Source organism: Schistocerca cancellata, chromosome 4, assembly GCF_023864275.1.
Source record: "Schistocerca cancellata isolate TAMUIC-IGC-003103 chromosome 4, iqSchCanc2.1, whole genome shotgun sequence".
In the NCBI taxonomy this organism is placed as follows: domain Eukaryota; kingdom Metazoa; phylum Arthropoda; class Insecta; order Orthoptera; family Acrididae; genus Schistocerca; species Schistocerca cancellata.
This window is the reverse complement of record NC_064629.1, coordinates 249,280,861-249,296,878: the sequence shown is the minus strand read 5'-3', so window position 1 is coordinate 249,296,878 and position 16,018 is coordinate 249,280,861. Positions and strand designations below refer to the sequence as shown.

Sequence of the window (16,018 nt, the reverse complement as noted above, 5' to 3'; positions counted from 1 at the left end):
CAACTGCATTTGTTTGAATTACTTTGGTGGCAGTGAACTGGAGTGATGTCATTGATGAGATTGATGTTTTGTTTCAGGGCTGAAATGAAACACCCACATTTCATCTCCCATGTCGATAGAGTCCAACAACTTCTCCTTGTTGCCTTCCCCCTCACACTGTTGAAGAAATTTGCAAGTGCAGCCAAGGTGTTGCTCCTTGTGTCCATCAGTCAGCATCCAGGGGCCCAGTGAGCACACACCTTGCGATAACCCAATGCTTCTGTTAAAGTTCTTTCGATTGCGCTGTGAGAAGCTTCAGGAATGCGTTCAACAAGTTCACGGACAGTGACCCTCCAATCTTTGAGCAGCTCACTGTTGATTTTCTGGACAATCGCATCCGAAACCGTCTGTTCTTCATTGTAAACTCCCATGCAACCCTCAGAAAAAGTCCTGCACCATTTGCGGATGTGCTAAATGGATATGCACTCTTCACCATAAGCCTCAGTCAGTTGCTGACGAATCTGCATGGGTGGTAACTTCCTGCTCGAACCTCACACTTGGTGGCTGTGGCGATCAACACTTCCATCTCTTATGGGTGCCAAGCCAACACTGAGTGATGTAGCGAATCACGAATGGGCAGGCTTGAGAGTGGGGGAATCACTGCGCGTGGCACTGTCATAAGATTTAGCCTAGCACCTTCCCTTGAGGCTGTAGCTCATTGGGAACCTTACTTTTGGTACAACCCTCATATTTTATCAAAGAACAAAAAAAAACATTCAATGTAAGAATAAAACCTTTCCCTTTAGTCCTTGAAGACAACTTGAGGCATAGTTAACAATACCAAACTGGACACAGATTAACTGTCAAATCTGCATTGGTGGATAGCAGAAAACAAAATCAGGCCACTAGTAGTGTTCAAAGAAACACTATGAATTTTGGTATTGTACAACAAAGATACTTGCTTTCATCAGGTAATGACTAGATATATGTATCCTGGGCTTCATCTTCTTGCAACAATGTTTCCTCTCATTTCTATTTTCTCTTCTCTTTGCTTTCTGTTTAAAAAGCCATTGTTGATTGCAACATTTCTGACTTCATTGCTTCATTTTTAGAACTACTGCTGAACTAGTTTGTAGTTTTCAGTATTTATGAACAGTATTTCTTACATCTAATTCTATTCATACTTGATACCGTTAATGTGTAGAAAAGGCATATTATTAACAAAATTTCGAGTGTTTATGAAGGATAAAATGAATTATAAAGTTACCTAAAGTGGAATCGGAGTCTTCAGATTTTGATTCTGAATTGGAGTGTTTGTAACCAGTTTCATCTGTTTTCTTGCTCTTTATATCAAATTCACAGTTTGGAAGATATTCACTTGTCAGTTCAGCTTCAATTTTACGCCTCTGATCATCATAAATATCTTTAACTGCTTTATTAGCAGAATCTTTATACACTAGAGCTTCCATTAAAACAGAGAGTGAGCAGTCATACATATAGACTGGCAATGTAACTGAACCATATACAGGTTTTCGCTCCTCAGCACTACTCTGATTCTTTTCACTAGTTGAATTAGATGATGGTTTTCTTTTTAGCAATGGTATCTCATCAGCCTTATGCAGTAATGTTTTCTGTTGATATGAAACACCCATCTTTGAGCTACTGCTGTTCTCTCCACCAGAATGCTTATTCCTTAGCACCGAATCATCAGTGGCAGCAAGATCTTCAGTAAGTGATCCTGTTTTTAAGAAGAGTTTATACGGTATGTCACGTACTGTTCGCTTTGTTACTGCATCCAGAGAACTAGCTCGTATACGAAATGGTGTTTCATTGAGAAAGTCACAAGATGACTCTCCACTAGCCTGAAGTTTTAAATGAGCTATATTGCCATGGATTTGTGAAGCATCACATGATGACCTACGAGACAATGAAGATGCTGGAGTAGTTGCTGTGACCGAGGAGCCACCAGCTACTTTTTGCGGAATATCTACAAGTGAGCTAAGCCTGTCCAAACTTGAATATATGGCTCCTTTTTCATTAACCCTTTGTTCACTATTTGAAATACTGGCAAGTTCCAAATGTAAATTTTCATCTACATTGTTCCAGATGTTTACCGCCAAGGTGTCTTTGGTCATCCAAATATCTCCTGAAAGCATGAGATTTTTCAGGTCCGTGTATGTAGCCGGCACAAATGTCAGCATTACATGTGTAACACTTATCCCTTTCAGAAAACATCTCCACTTTGGAATGGGTATTCCATCAGAATCTGAAACAAAAAAATCTCTTATTACAAGCAGAACACCATTTTAAAAAGAAGTATTACTCTGACTTTAATAATATAGTTATCAGTAATATTATGTTAAAAATACATATTTTGGAACAACTGATATCTCAATTTTTATACCACAAACTATCTTGTATGTATTGCAGTGAAATAATAGAGGTCATATGGCAAGAACTGTTTAAAAAAAGTACTTGAAATATGTCATATAGACAGTTCAGCACATCAGCAGAGCCCATGTAAAATCTGTGAAACATGTAAGGAACTATATTAAAAGAGAAAGCCATTATTACTCACTACCTCAGGAGACATTATTTTAATTAACAGCTGTAAGGGGAAGAAAGCCGCTGACAGAAGTTTACTTTCATTACACTCACTCACAGTTTTCTACTGTGTAGATTCTGTAAATCTGGGGAAGGCAGAGAGGCTTAGTGACTTACGCAATTTAAAAGATGATACAGTCACAAAATTTTCTAACACCTTTTGCTATCCTTCTGCACCTCTTCAGTTTGACATCTTGAAACAACTTTGCCAGCAGATCTTGATAATACTGAATGGGACTGCTCTGTGTTTTTTGTATCATCTGTTATGATAAGACTGCAAGAAACTTGTGTCACTTACCCTGAAGATAAATGTAATCTGACAACTATTCTTGTAAACATAAATGACAATAGTTATATGACTTTCTTTCATTTCTGTACCAAAATTGTGAGACTAACAGTTCTCCACAAGATAGAGCAACTATAAATGTCAGTTTCTGTGTTCTTGCTTCCAGGTGTGACCTCCATTCTTCCAAATTTTACAGAAGTGTATGTCGTTATAGATTGTCACCCAGTGTGGTGTACATTCTATCAACTACAAAATCCTATCATAAAAGACACCTCTTCTACTTCTACATCTAGAGACAGCTCCTCATTCCCTTTCTTGTTCAACTCACAAACAAGGCAAGGGGAAAAGAACTGTCTATATGCTCCTGTATGAGCCCTAATTTCTCTCATCTTTTCCTCACAGTCCTTACATGAAATGTGTGTTTGCGGCAGTAAAATCACTCTGCAGTCAGCTGCAAATACTGGTTCTCTACATTTTCTCAGTAGTGTTTTTCAAAAAGAATATTAACTTTCCTCCTGGGGTTCTCATTTCAGTTCTAATATTCATGTGTTGATCAAACCTGCTGATAGCAAATCTAGCAGCATGCCTTTGAACTGCTTCGAGTTCTTCCTGTAATTTGACCTGTTTATGATTTCAAACACTAGAGCAGTGCTCAAGAATGGGATGCACAAGTGTTCCGTGCACGGTCTCCTTTACACATGAATTACGCTTCTCTAGAACTCTCCCAATAAGTCAAAGTCGACCATTTGTCATTCCTACTACTGATGTTACATGCTTTTTCCATTTCAAATCACTTTCTGGTGTTATGCCTAGACATTTAATCAATGTGGCTGTGCCAAGAAACACACACTAATACTGTATTTGAACATTACAGGACTTTTTTGCCTCTACTCATCTGCATTAACATCAAGTAGAAATGCTCTCTAAATCAATCTGTACCGACCTACAGTCACACAATGCAGATACTTTCCAGTACACTACAGTATAATCAGCAAACAGGAGGAGATTGCTGCTCACTCTGTCTGTCAGAGAACAAGAGCAGTCCTTTCATACTTTCCTGGGGCATGTTTGATGTACCCTTGTCTCTGATGAACACTCATCATCCAGGACAATGTACTGGGTTCTATTACTTAACAAATCTACGAGAAGTTATTCCATGTGCTCAGATCTTCATTGACAGTCTATCATAGGACACTGTGTCAAACTCTTTTCAGAAATTAACTAATATAGAGTTTGCCTGTTGCCATTCACATGTGACTGACAAAATATTGTGTGATAAAAATGGCAAGTTGAATATTGCAAGAGTGATGCTTTTCTAAATTCATGTTGATTTGTGGACAGAAACTTTTCTACTGCAAAGAAATTTATTATATTTGAATTCATAATATTCTCTAGAATTTTGTAGCAGATCACTGTGAGTCCATTCTTTTACCCTTCTTACACAGGAGTCAAGTCGGTTTTTTTTTTTCTTTTTTTTTTTTTTTTTTTTTTTTTAATGCTGGCAGGCAAATGGTTTGTCCTAAATGTAAGTTAAGTATGGCGTCAATGCCAAAGAGAGTACTCTCTGTAAAACCAAACAAGGATTCTGTTTGGACCTGGAAAGTTATTTGTTCTCAACTCTCATCACTTAAAACTATGTGCTCAGACTCCTCAGTATATAGCCATGAAAATTCACAACACAATAAAAGGGTGTGACATAACGAATATGAAGATAAATATTTTAAAAAGCAAGTTACATGATTTTCTAATTGAATGATGCTACTGCTATGTGAAAGATTTCATGAATGTCGAGGTGATCCTTTGAGCTGGATCCCTAAAATGGAATAAAAATTTATGATAGTTATAGTAGATGTAAATTTCAAGTTAGTAAACTCTCCACAAAGTATTATTGTAAGTGCGACAAAATTTTAAATAAGCAAATTGTAACCTTGACATGTCTCTTGTACATCAGACATATGTTCTGAAATTGTGTACATTATGAGATGAATAAAACACATTTCACATTGATCTTTTTAAGGTCACATGAATTTCAGTTAACTTTTTCCTGTCAAGATTCTGCTTTCATTTTTGAACCTAGAGCACAACAACCTCTGTTTCCTAAGTGTCTTCTGTATTTTGTTAAGAAATCACAGTGTATCTTTTCCAACCTAAACACAGTTACTTGAGACGTAATTCTCCAGAGCATGACTTACAATCAGTTTACACTTTGCCCATAATTCCCTTATGCCATCATACTGGAACCAAATGATGCCCATTCATTTTCTAAGTAGGATGCCAAAAATTGCTTATCATCTGTTTCCAGCATAAAACTATTCTAGCCTTCTTGATCAGTTTATAAACTTCAGAAACCATTGTTTCTATGATGATATCATGATCACTAAATCCTGTCTTTATACTGACACTGCCGATAAGGGCGGGACTGTTTGCAGCTAGAAGGTCATGTAGGTTGTCAAACTAACACCTCAAGACAGTTTGGAAAATGTGTTGAGAACTGTTATTGGGTGATCTGGGTACTCCCACACTTGCAGACTTTATTTTAATGACTCTACAATTGTTAAGGTGGAACTGGGTGGCCAGTAGAAGCATCTGATAGTAACTTTATTTCCCGTCGGGTGGTTAGTCGTGTCCTGATAACTTTCCAGTCAGCTTCAGTTTTGACCTCATCAGACACAATATTTTTATCACTTGCAATAAATGCTCCCCATCCTGTGGCATCTAACCCATCTTTTTCATATATGATCCATGTCTTGTTAAGGTTTTGGAGCTTTCTACTTCAAGTTTCATCAAGCTTTCAGTTCTGAGTTCATTTTGAATGTGACAGCTTTGCTGGAGGCCATCTAATTCAGGGACTATGTTAGGACTGCTTCGACAATTTATTCTTAAAATATTGACATTCAAAGAGTCTTTAATTTGCACTACCAAATTTGCTAAAATTACAAACATTATGTACCAGAAAACATAGATTGTCACTGATGCTAGTTCATTGCATACAGACAGAAAAATAAATTTGAGTACAGGTGCTTATGTTCACACAAATAAGAGACTCGTCCCAAAACTTCTGTCAAGCAAGAATGTTTGCACTGAGCTAGGACAAATGATTATGTACATATTACACACCAAAGAAGTGTCCCCACGTGAGCTGGGACAAATAATTATGTACATATTAGACAACAAAGAAGACTCCCCATGTTCAAAGACTGTAGGGTTGAAAGGGAAGGAAAAGGGGTGAAGGAAAATGACTGGAGAGGTTTAGGAAAGGGGTAGATTTTGGAAAAGTCACCCAGAAGTGTGGTCAGGGGAAACTTACCAGATGGGATGAGAAGGAAAGACTGATTGTTGGGGACTGCACCAGATGAAATTTGAACACCTGAGAGCTTAAAGGTGGAAGACAGGGTAATATGAAAGACACAGATTACTGCAAGGACATCGTGCACGAGTTAATAAGTGTGAAAAGCTAAGTGCGAGATGCAAGGGGGACGGTGAAAAATAGACACGTCAGATAGTGAAAGATGTAGAAAACAAAAATAAAGTGAAGAAAGTAGTAGTTACTGAGAAGAAATGCTGAGATGGAAGAAATTGATGTAAATTTCTTTGTTAGAAATTATTGTATGACTTTCACATTACTAAACAATGCCATGATGGGTGAATACAGTGGTGTATCTCGTCGCACTTACATGGTATATGAAACGTGAAAGTATTACCACAAAAAAAAAAAAAAAAAAAAATATATATATATATATATATATATATATATATATATATATATATATATATATATATATATATATAATAGAGGGAAACATTCCACGTGGGAAAAATATATTTAAAAAGAAAGATGATGAGACTTACCAAACAAAAGCGCTGGCAGGTCGATAGACACACAAACAAACACAAACATACACACAAAAATCTAGCTTTCGCAACCAACGGTTGCCTCGTCAGGAAAGAGGGAAGGAGAAGGAAAGACAAAAGGATATGGGTTTTAAGGGAGAGGGTAAGGAGTCATTCCAATCCCGGGAGCGGAAAGACTTACCTTAGGGGGAAAAAAGGACAGGTATACACTCGCACACACACACATATCCATCCGCATATACACAGACACAAGCAGACATTTATGTCTGCTTGTGACTCCTTACCCTCTCCCTTAAAACCCATATCCTTTTGTCTTTCCTTCTCCTTCCCTCTTTCCTGACGAGGCAACCGTTGGTTGCGAAAGCTAGATTTTTGTGTGTATGTTTGTGTGTCTATCGACCTGCCAGCGCTTTTGTTTGGTAAGTCTCATCATCTTTCTTTTTAAATATATATATATATATATATATATATATATATATATATATATATATATATATATATATATATATATATATATATATATATATATATAATGATTCAGACTTCATGGCAGCCTTCATTACATTTCATAATGTATCTGAAATGCAATTAACTGTGTGTAATGATAAAAAATTTCAATTTGTAATGAGACTAACAAGAATTTTTGTGAGTATTTGTAGTCAGAATAACTTAATAGTCAATCATTGTACTAAGAGACTAACCTCTAATTTTTTTTCCCAGTGTATGCTTATTTTGTTCCTAATGATTTATGGAGCACTGTTCAAAAGTGCTGATAACTGATCATATAGTCACAATAAATTTTTTCCCTCAATGTTTTTTACTTATCACTTTCAGTCATCCTGAATGAGCACCATATATTTGATATTGCTCTATTTCAAAAAGATATGAATTTCAAAATTTAAACACAAATTAAAGAAAGAAAGAAATATAACAGCTTCTTAGTTGCTCCTTGGGAAAAGGTTGTTGTGCAACGTAATATGCAAGTATTAGTAATTCTCAAGGGAAAAATTTATTACAACTATATGATCAGTTACTAGCACTTCTGAACAGTGCTCCATAAACTATTAGGAATGAGATCAGCAAACAACAAAAAAATTTAGAGATTAATATCTTAATGGAATGAGTGACTATTAAACTATTCTGACTACAAATTCTCGCCAAAATTCTTGTTATCCCCATTACAATTTGAAAATTTTTATCTTTACACACTGTTAATTGCATTTCAGATAAAATTATGAAATGTAATAAGGGCTGCCATGAAGACTGAACCACTACCTATATATGTTGTGGGAATACTTTCACATTTTACATATCATGAAAATGCAGTGAGATACACCACTGCACACACCCATGATGGCAGTGTTTAATAATGTGAAACTCATAGTATATTTTAGTTTTTGCATTTAAAGAGCTACTGATGAAGGAAATTGTTGGTTAACTATTCATTGTATGTGGAAAGGATTTGCCAGTATACAAGGTCAAGCAAAAGTTGAAGAGCTTGTAAGGTTGTGATGATCATACAGAGACAGAGGATGTACCATGAAGTGGTAGGCTATTTCTAAGAAAGGACTCAACAGTCTTTGAACATGGAGGATCTTCTGTACTGTCTAATATGTACACAATCATCTGTTTCAGCTCAGTGCAAAAGTTCTTGCTTGGCAGAAGTTTTGGGGTGAGTCTCTCATTTGTGTAAACATTAGCAGCCATATTCACATTTGCTTTTCTATCAGTGTGCAGTGAACTGGTATCAGAGAAAATCTCTGTGTTTTCTGGTACCTAATGTTTCTGATTTTAACAAGTCTGGTAGTGCAAATTAAAGACACTTTGAATGTCAATATTTTAACAATAAATTTTCACAGCAGTCCTAGCATACTCCCTGAATTAGATGGCCTTCAACAAAGCTGTCACATTCAAAATAAACTCAGAACTGAGAGCCTGATGAAACCTGAAAAAGAAAGCTCTGAAACCTTAACAAGACATGGATCATATATGAAAAAGACAGGTTAAATGCCACAGGATGGGATGTATTCATTACAATTGATAAAAATATTGTGTCTATTGAGGTCAAAATTGAAGGTGACTACAAAGTTATCGGGTCACGACTAACCACTCTAGGTGAAATTAAGTTACTATCAGATGTTTCTACTGGCCACCCAGTTCCACCCAAACAGAGGCCTGCAACTCAAATCTCACTCGGCAAATAACTTAAGGAGATCATTTCAATTTAACAATGTGATTATTATGGCTCTGGAGCCTAACCATCACTTGCCACACAGCCGCACCTTAACATATATATAACAGCAATGAAAACTACAAGAAATTCACACAAGTCAGACATCTGCTTCTGGCTTTGCTACTCATGATGTGATATTCTTAACGCATTCCATGTGCGCTGCCACAAAAAAATCTTATGCAATCACATGTAGAAAATTAAAATGTGATAGCCTATGAAAGAACGGTTCAGATATTCCATGGCAGGATATTAGAAATGAGCTGACATTAGACTGTAATGTCGAGGAATTAAGTCACAGACTTACAGTACTGTACGACAAACACACCCCTAAATTTTCAGTCAAAGTAAAGGGTTCTCCTGCTACATGGCTGAGAACAAAACTCTAACAAATAAAGAATATACAAGACTCTGCAAAAAAAATCCAACACCTGAACTTTATGAAGTATACAGGAACATGCCCCTTGCAGTTAACAATCGTAGTTGTAAAAAGTAGAAGACAGCAATGAAGTGGAGCATTTGCAGTCACCCACACACACACACTGACATGCAAAAGAAGATTCAACATAAGCACATAAATTAGATATCAACACACAACATAAGCTCTGTACTTGAGACCATAAACAAAAAATTTCAACAGCAGGGCTCCAAGAAATGAGAAACACAATACAGGCCCCTTCAAGTCATAAGGGTAGAGAATTTAAAATGGGAAACTAGGACAGAGTGTTAAGAAGCAGCATCACTAATTTCGAATGTGGTTTATAGTGAATATGAACATAATAGATTCAAAATCACCCAGAATTGTAAACTATGACTTTTAAAACAATGAATAAAAGTTTCACAATTATAAAAGCTCATGCTCCTACAAATGAACAAAATTGTCTAACAAAAAGAAAGGTAGAGACAGATAAATTTTGGGATCTTCTCAAACAAACTGTGAACAGATTAAGTAAAAGGAATGCAAAAATCTTATTGGGAGACTTCAACACCCAGCTAGGAAAACAAAGAAAATATAAAGATATATTTGAAAAATTGGATTCCATATAACTTTCCAAACAAGAATGGTCATAGACTTGTAGAACTCTACAGAGAACACAACCTTACATCTAAAACAACACACTTCAAGAGGAAGTCATGTAAACTTAAAACATGGAAACATCCAAAGTGGAGGAAGATCAAAGCACCACTTAGTTAAAATTAAAATCAAATTCACTCCATTAAAGAACAAGAATGGAAAAACTAATAAAACAAGGAGGAACTATGAACCACATCAGTTAATTAAAAATACAAAAAATACCAACAAATAACACAGACCATTAAAGCAACAGATGATCTAGAAGAACTGGCACCAAGTGTCAAGAAATCAGCAATTAATCTAGCTCCCTTGAACCCACAAAGAAAACATGCATGCTGGACTCCAGAATGTGACAAATTCCATGAAGAAATACACCACACATGGTTAAAGTTACAAGCACAAAAAACAGAAGACAATGTCATCAACCTCAAAAATGAAAGGAAAAAATTCACACAAAACATTAGGGGAATTAAGAGGGGATTCCATAAAGACATAATTAAATCTATAGAAGACAATTATTGCCACGAAACCAATTCCAGGAACCACCACAAAATCTTTGGGAAACAACTACAACAGTATGAGCCCCTTACCTAAATACTGAAAGATGAAGATGGAAGAATGGCACACAGTAAATAGTAAAAATAATTCTGAAATCATAGCAAAAGCATTTAAAAATTGCTGAGTTCTGAAGGATCCAAAGAACTCTTACAATTCAATGAAAAAATCCCAATTAAAACTGGACCTAACAAATCAGATTCCCCAACTTTCCAAGAAGTAAAAAAGTAGTAGGAGGAGGAGGGGGGGATGTGGAGAAGATCAGGTTTTTGTTGAAATGTGGAAATATTAATGTGACATAGTGAATACCTTTTCCATCATCCATCCACTACGCATGAAGGGGATAAGAGCGATCCGTACAACTACAGACAGCAGAGGAATCTCTCTCCTGCACTGCACATACAAGGTTTTACCCAAGATCCTAAGGAGTCAAGGAGCAACTAGAACAGGATTTAAGGTAATACCAGGGAGGATTCGGACCATAGAGAAGCTGTGCAGAGCAGATCATTAGTTTAAAACTAATTATGACATACTAAAGGAAATGGAACAAAGTTGTAGATTTTAAGAAGGCTACGACTCCATCCAAAACTAATGAGATTAATAGGACTTCCTCTTACCAACACCAAATCAAAAGTGACATTTAGAAGAGAAATTTCTGAACCATTCATTATAAAAATAGGCCTAAGACTACATGGCTGTCTATCACTGTTCAACTGTGCACTGGAATACATAATGAGAGAATGATACAAGAATAACCCACAGACCATAAGAATTGAAGGTGCTGAAAATGACAAAAGTTTGAACTGCTTGGGATTTGATGATGTTGATCTTGTTCTCCTAGCTGACAACATTAAAGGAACCAGGAAACAAGTTAAATCACTACAAGAAATAGCACAGAAAATTTGCCTCAGAATATCATTAAAAAAAGAGGTTATGCTAACTGACTGACCACTTGCAAACAAAATTGCAATAAGAGTACAGAACATAAAAATTGTTGCTAAATATTTAGGTGAAATCATAACTTACAATTTAAAGGAAAAACCACCAAAGCAAAATAAAATTAAAAATTGAAGAAAGCAAATTACATTACCAAAAACATATACAACAAAATCTGTCCATATATGCAAAATTAAAACAATATAAAAAAGTTACACAACCAGAAATAATTTACACAGCTGAAATCATCATTAAAACAATTAATACAGCAGAAATTGACAGAAGACTAAAGACAGAAAGAAGTATAATTAGGATATGCATAAATAAACAATATCAAGTAAATCGGCATGGCAGAACAGCTTCAAATGGAACAGTATACAAGAAAATAAAACCAGTTATGAACACAATCAGGAAGAAACATATCTCATTCTTTGGACATGTGATGAGAACACCAGAAAACAGAATTAGCAAGGGAATAACAGAAAAAAATGTGGAAAAGTAAGAGCAACATTAAATGGGTCAGAGAAATTAAAGAAGATATAAAAGAACTCCAAATTACAGTAGATTACCTGAAAAGCAAAAGAGAGAAAACCAGAGTACTGCAAGACACACAAACCAGACTGCAAAATGAAGATCAATAAAGGGGTTACAAGAAGAGTAACCTACAACAAAGAAACAAAGAAAATATCTGACTGAATGAAGATGTATTGGGCAGACAGAAGAGCCAAACCCCTTCATATAATAATAAATTATAATAATCCTTGTATAACTAGTGTACTACTGAACTGTATTATTTAATTATTATTGAACTGTATTGTATTACTAAATAGCAACAACTTGTATAAACTTTTGTATAACTGCCTAGAGTGGTCCAATGAAGGCCTTAAAATAAAATAAAAAAATTAAATAAATACAGGAAGCTGCAGAAATAAGTGAAGCAAAATGTGGGCAATGCCAAAATCAGGTATGCCTGCTCTGTTGTATGCAGAAATTCGAATCGTGCAGCACCATGAAAATAACTGTGCAGCTTTGGGATAGAAAGGCAACATATGATGCTATTTTTTAAGCCTCTGCAGATATATTAAATAACTTTTTCTCAGCAACGATGAACTCTCATGTTGCTACAAGTTATCAGTTAAACACAGCACCTTCAAAATAAATATATATTTCTAAAACATGTTTTTACATGCACAGTATGGGAAAACAATCATGAGAATCTGCTCTGATGCAGTATGTAGTAACGGAGTGAGCATGTGTATGATTTAAAATGTTGCCAGTATTATCATTCCAGCTCTTATAGATACATTCAGTCTCTCTCTCTTGTTGTTGTATATATCCTACAGAGTAAACACAAAACTTAATCCAACCAACAGATAAGAACGATAATTCAAAACCACTGAGTAATTATAGACCAATCAGCATGTTACCAACAGTACCTATAGCTTTGGAGTGCATTGTTCATGAACAGTTGATGGATTAACTTACAAAGATTAATATCATAGTGCAGCAACTGGATTAATCAAAGTGACTGATGACATCAAACATGCCATGGACAGGTGTGAAGGGATTATTTTAACACTGCTTGTTTACAGCAAGATTTCTGATACTGCTGATTTCAATATATTAATTAATGAAAATAAAACAGTTATTATTTTATTTCAAACAATTCTGACAGTCACCTTATAAACAGGTATTGAGTCAACCGTGGGTCAGAGAAGGCATCATGGAAATATGCTCTTAGGATTCCCTCAGGGTTCAGACCTTAGTATATTGCTAGTCTTGCCGTACATCACTGATACTTCGTACACTATGTTATCAAAAGTATCCAGACACACCCAAAAGCATACATTTTTCATATTAGGTGCATTGTGCTGCCACCTACTGCCAGGTACTCCATATCAGTGACCTCAGTAGTCATTAGACATCATGAGAGAGCAGAATGGGGTGCTCCACAGAACTCACGGACTTAGAACGTGGTCAGGTGATTGGGTGTCACTTGTGTCATACGTCTGTACGTGAGATTTCACACTCTTAGACATCCCTAGGTCCACTTTTTCCAATCTGATGGTGAAGTGGAAATGTGAAGGGACATGTACAGCACAAAATTGTACAGGCCGACCTCATCTGTTGACTGGCAGAAATCACTGATAGCTGAAGAGGGTCAGAATGTGTAATAGGAAGACATCTATCCAGACCATCACACAGGAATTTCAAACTGCATCAGGATCCACTGCAAGTTCAATGACAGTATGACAGCGGGTGAGAAAACTTGAATTATATGGTCGAGCAGCTGCTCATAAGCCACACATCACGCCAGTAAATGCCAAACAATGCCTCGCTTGGTGTAAGTAGTGTAAACACTGGACTATTGAACAGTGGAAAAACGTTGTGTGCAGTGACAAATCATGGTACACAATGTGGTGATCCGATAGCAGGCTGAGGGTATGGAAAATACTCGGAAAATTTCATCTGCCAGCGTATGCGGTCCAACAGTAAAATTTAGAGGCGGTGTGTTATGGTGTGGTCGTGTTTTTCATGGAGGGGGGGCTTGCACTCCTTGTTGTTTTGCACAGCACTATCACAGCACAGACCTACATTGATGTTCTAAGCACCTTCTTGCTTCCCGCTATTAAAGAGGAATTCAGGGATGGCGATTTCATCTTTCAACATGATCAAGCACCTGTTCATAATGCACGGCCTGTGGCGGAGTGGTTACATGACAATAACATCCCTGTAATGGACTGGCCCGTACAGAGTCCTGACCTGAATCCTATAGAACACCTTTGGGATGTTTCGGAACGCTGACTTCGTGCCAGGCCTCACCAACTGACATCCATATCTCTCCTCAGCATAGCCCTCCATGAAAAATGGGCTGCCATTCCCCAAGAAACCTTCCAGCACCTGACTGAATGGAAGCTGTCATCGAGGCTAAGGGTGGGCCAACACCATATTGAATTCCAGCATTACCAATGGAGGGCACCTCCAACTTGTAAGTCATTTCCAGCCAGGTGTCCAGATACTTTTGATCACATAGTGTATATACCACATACACTCCTGGAAATTGAAATAAGAACACCATGAATTCATTGTCCCAGGAAGGGGAAACTTTATTGACACATTCCTGGGGTCAGATACATCACATGATCACACTGACAGAACCACAGGCACATAGACACAGGCAACAGAGCATGCACAATGTCGGCACTAGTACAGTGTATATCCACCTTTCGCAGCAATGCAGGCTGCTATTCTCCCATGGAGACGATCGTAGAGATGCTGGATGTAGTCCTGTGGAACGGCTTGCCATGCCATTTCCACCTGGCGCCTCAGTTGGACCAGCGTTCGTGCTGGACGTGCAGACTGCATGAGACGACACTTCATCCAGTCCAAAACATGCTCAATGGGGGACAGATCCGGAGATCTTGCTGGCCAGGGTAGTTGACTTACACCTTCTAGAGCACGTTGGGTGGCACGGGATACATGCGGACGTGCATTGTCCTGTTGGAACAGCAAGTTCCCTTGCCGGTCTAGGAATGGTAGAACGATGGGTTCGATGACGGTTTGGATGTACCGTGCACTATTCAGTGTCCCCTCGACGATCACCAGTGGTGTACGGCCAGTGTAGGAGATCGCTCCCCACACCATGATGCCGGGTGTTGGCCCTGTGTGCCTCGGTCGTATGCAGTCCTGATTGTGGCGCTCACCTGCACGGCGCCAAACACGCATACGACCATCATTGGCACCAAGGCAGAAGCGACTCTCATCGCTGAAGACGACACGTCTCCATTCGTCCCTCCATTCACGCCTGTCGCGACACCACTGGAGGCGGGCTGCACGATGTTGGGGCGTGAGCGGAAGACGGCCTAACGGTGTGCGGGACCGTAGCCCAGCTTCATGGAGATGGTTGCGAATGGTCCTCGCCGATACCCCAGGAGCAACAGTGTCCCTAATTTGCTGGGAAGTGGCGGTGCGGTCCCCTACGGCACTGTGTAGGATCCTACGGTCTTGGCGTGCATCCGTGCATCGCTGCGGTCCGGTCCCAGGTCGACGGGCACGTGCACCTTCCGCCGACCACTGGCGACAACATCGATGTACTGTGGAGACCTCACGCCCCACGTGTTGAGCAATTCGGCGGTACGTCCACCCGGCCTCCCGCATGCCCACTATACGTCCTCGCTCAAAGTCCGTCAACTGCACATACGGTTCACGTCCACGCTGTCGCGGCATGCTACCAGTGTTAAAGACTGCGATGGAGCTCCGTATGCCACGGCAAACTGGCTGACACTGACAGCGGCGGTGCACAAATGCTGCGCAGCTAGCGCCATTCGACGGCCAACACCGCGGTTCCTGGTGTGTCCGCTGTGCCGTGCGTGTGATCATTGCTTGTACAGCCCTCTCGCAGTGTCCAGAGCAAGTATGGTGGGTCTGACACACAGGTGTCAATGTATTCTTTTTTCCATTTCCAGGAGTGTATTTATAACTATCACACATAAGCTGATGA

At 38.3% G+C, this 16,018-nt stretch overlaps 1 protein-coding gene across 1 annotated transcript in view; it reads right to left on the bottom strand.

Annotated features, from left to right (window-relative positions):
• Positions 1-16,018, bottom strand: part of LOC126184063 (KICSTOR complex protein SZT2-like) — a 513,866-nt gene that overhangs the window by 291,250 nt on the left and 206,598 nt on the right. The window contains exon 5 of the mRNA XM_049926423.1: positions 1,247-2,245. Coding sequence (XP_049782380.1) covers positions 1,247-2,245 — 999 coding nt within the window. The remainder of the gene's footprint in view (positions 1-1,246; positions 2,246-16,018) is intronic.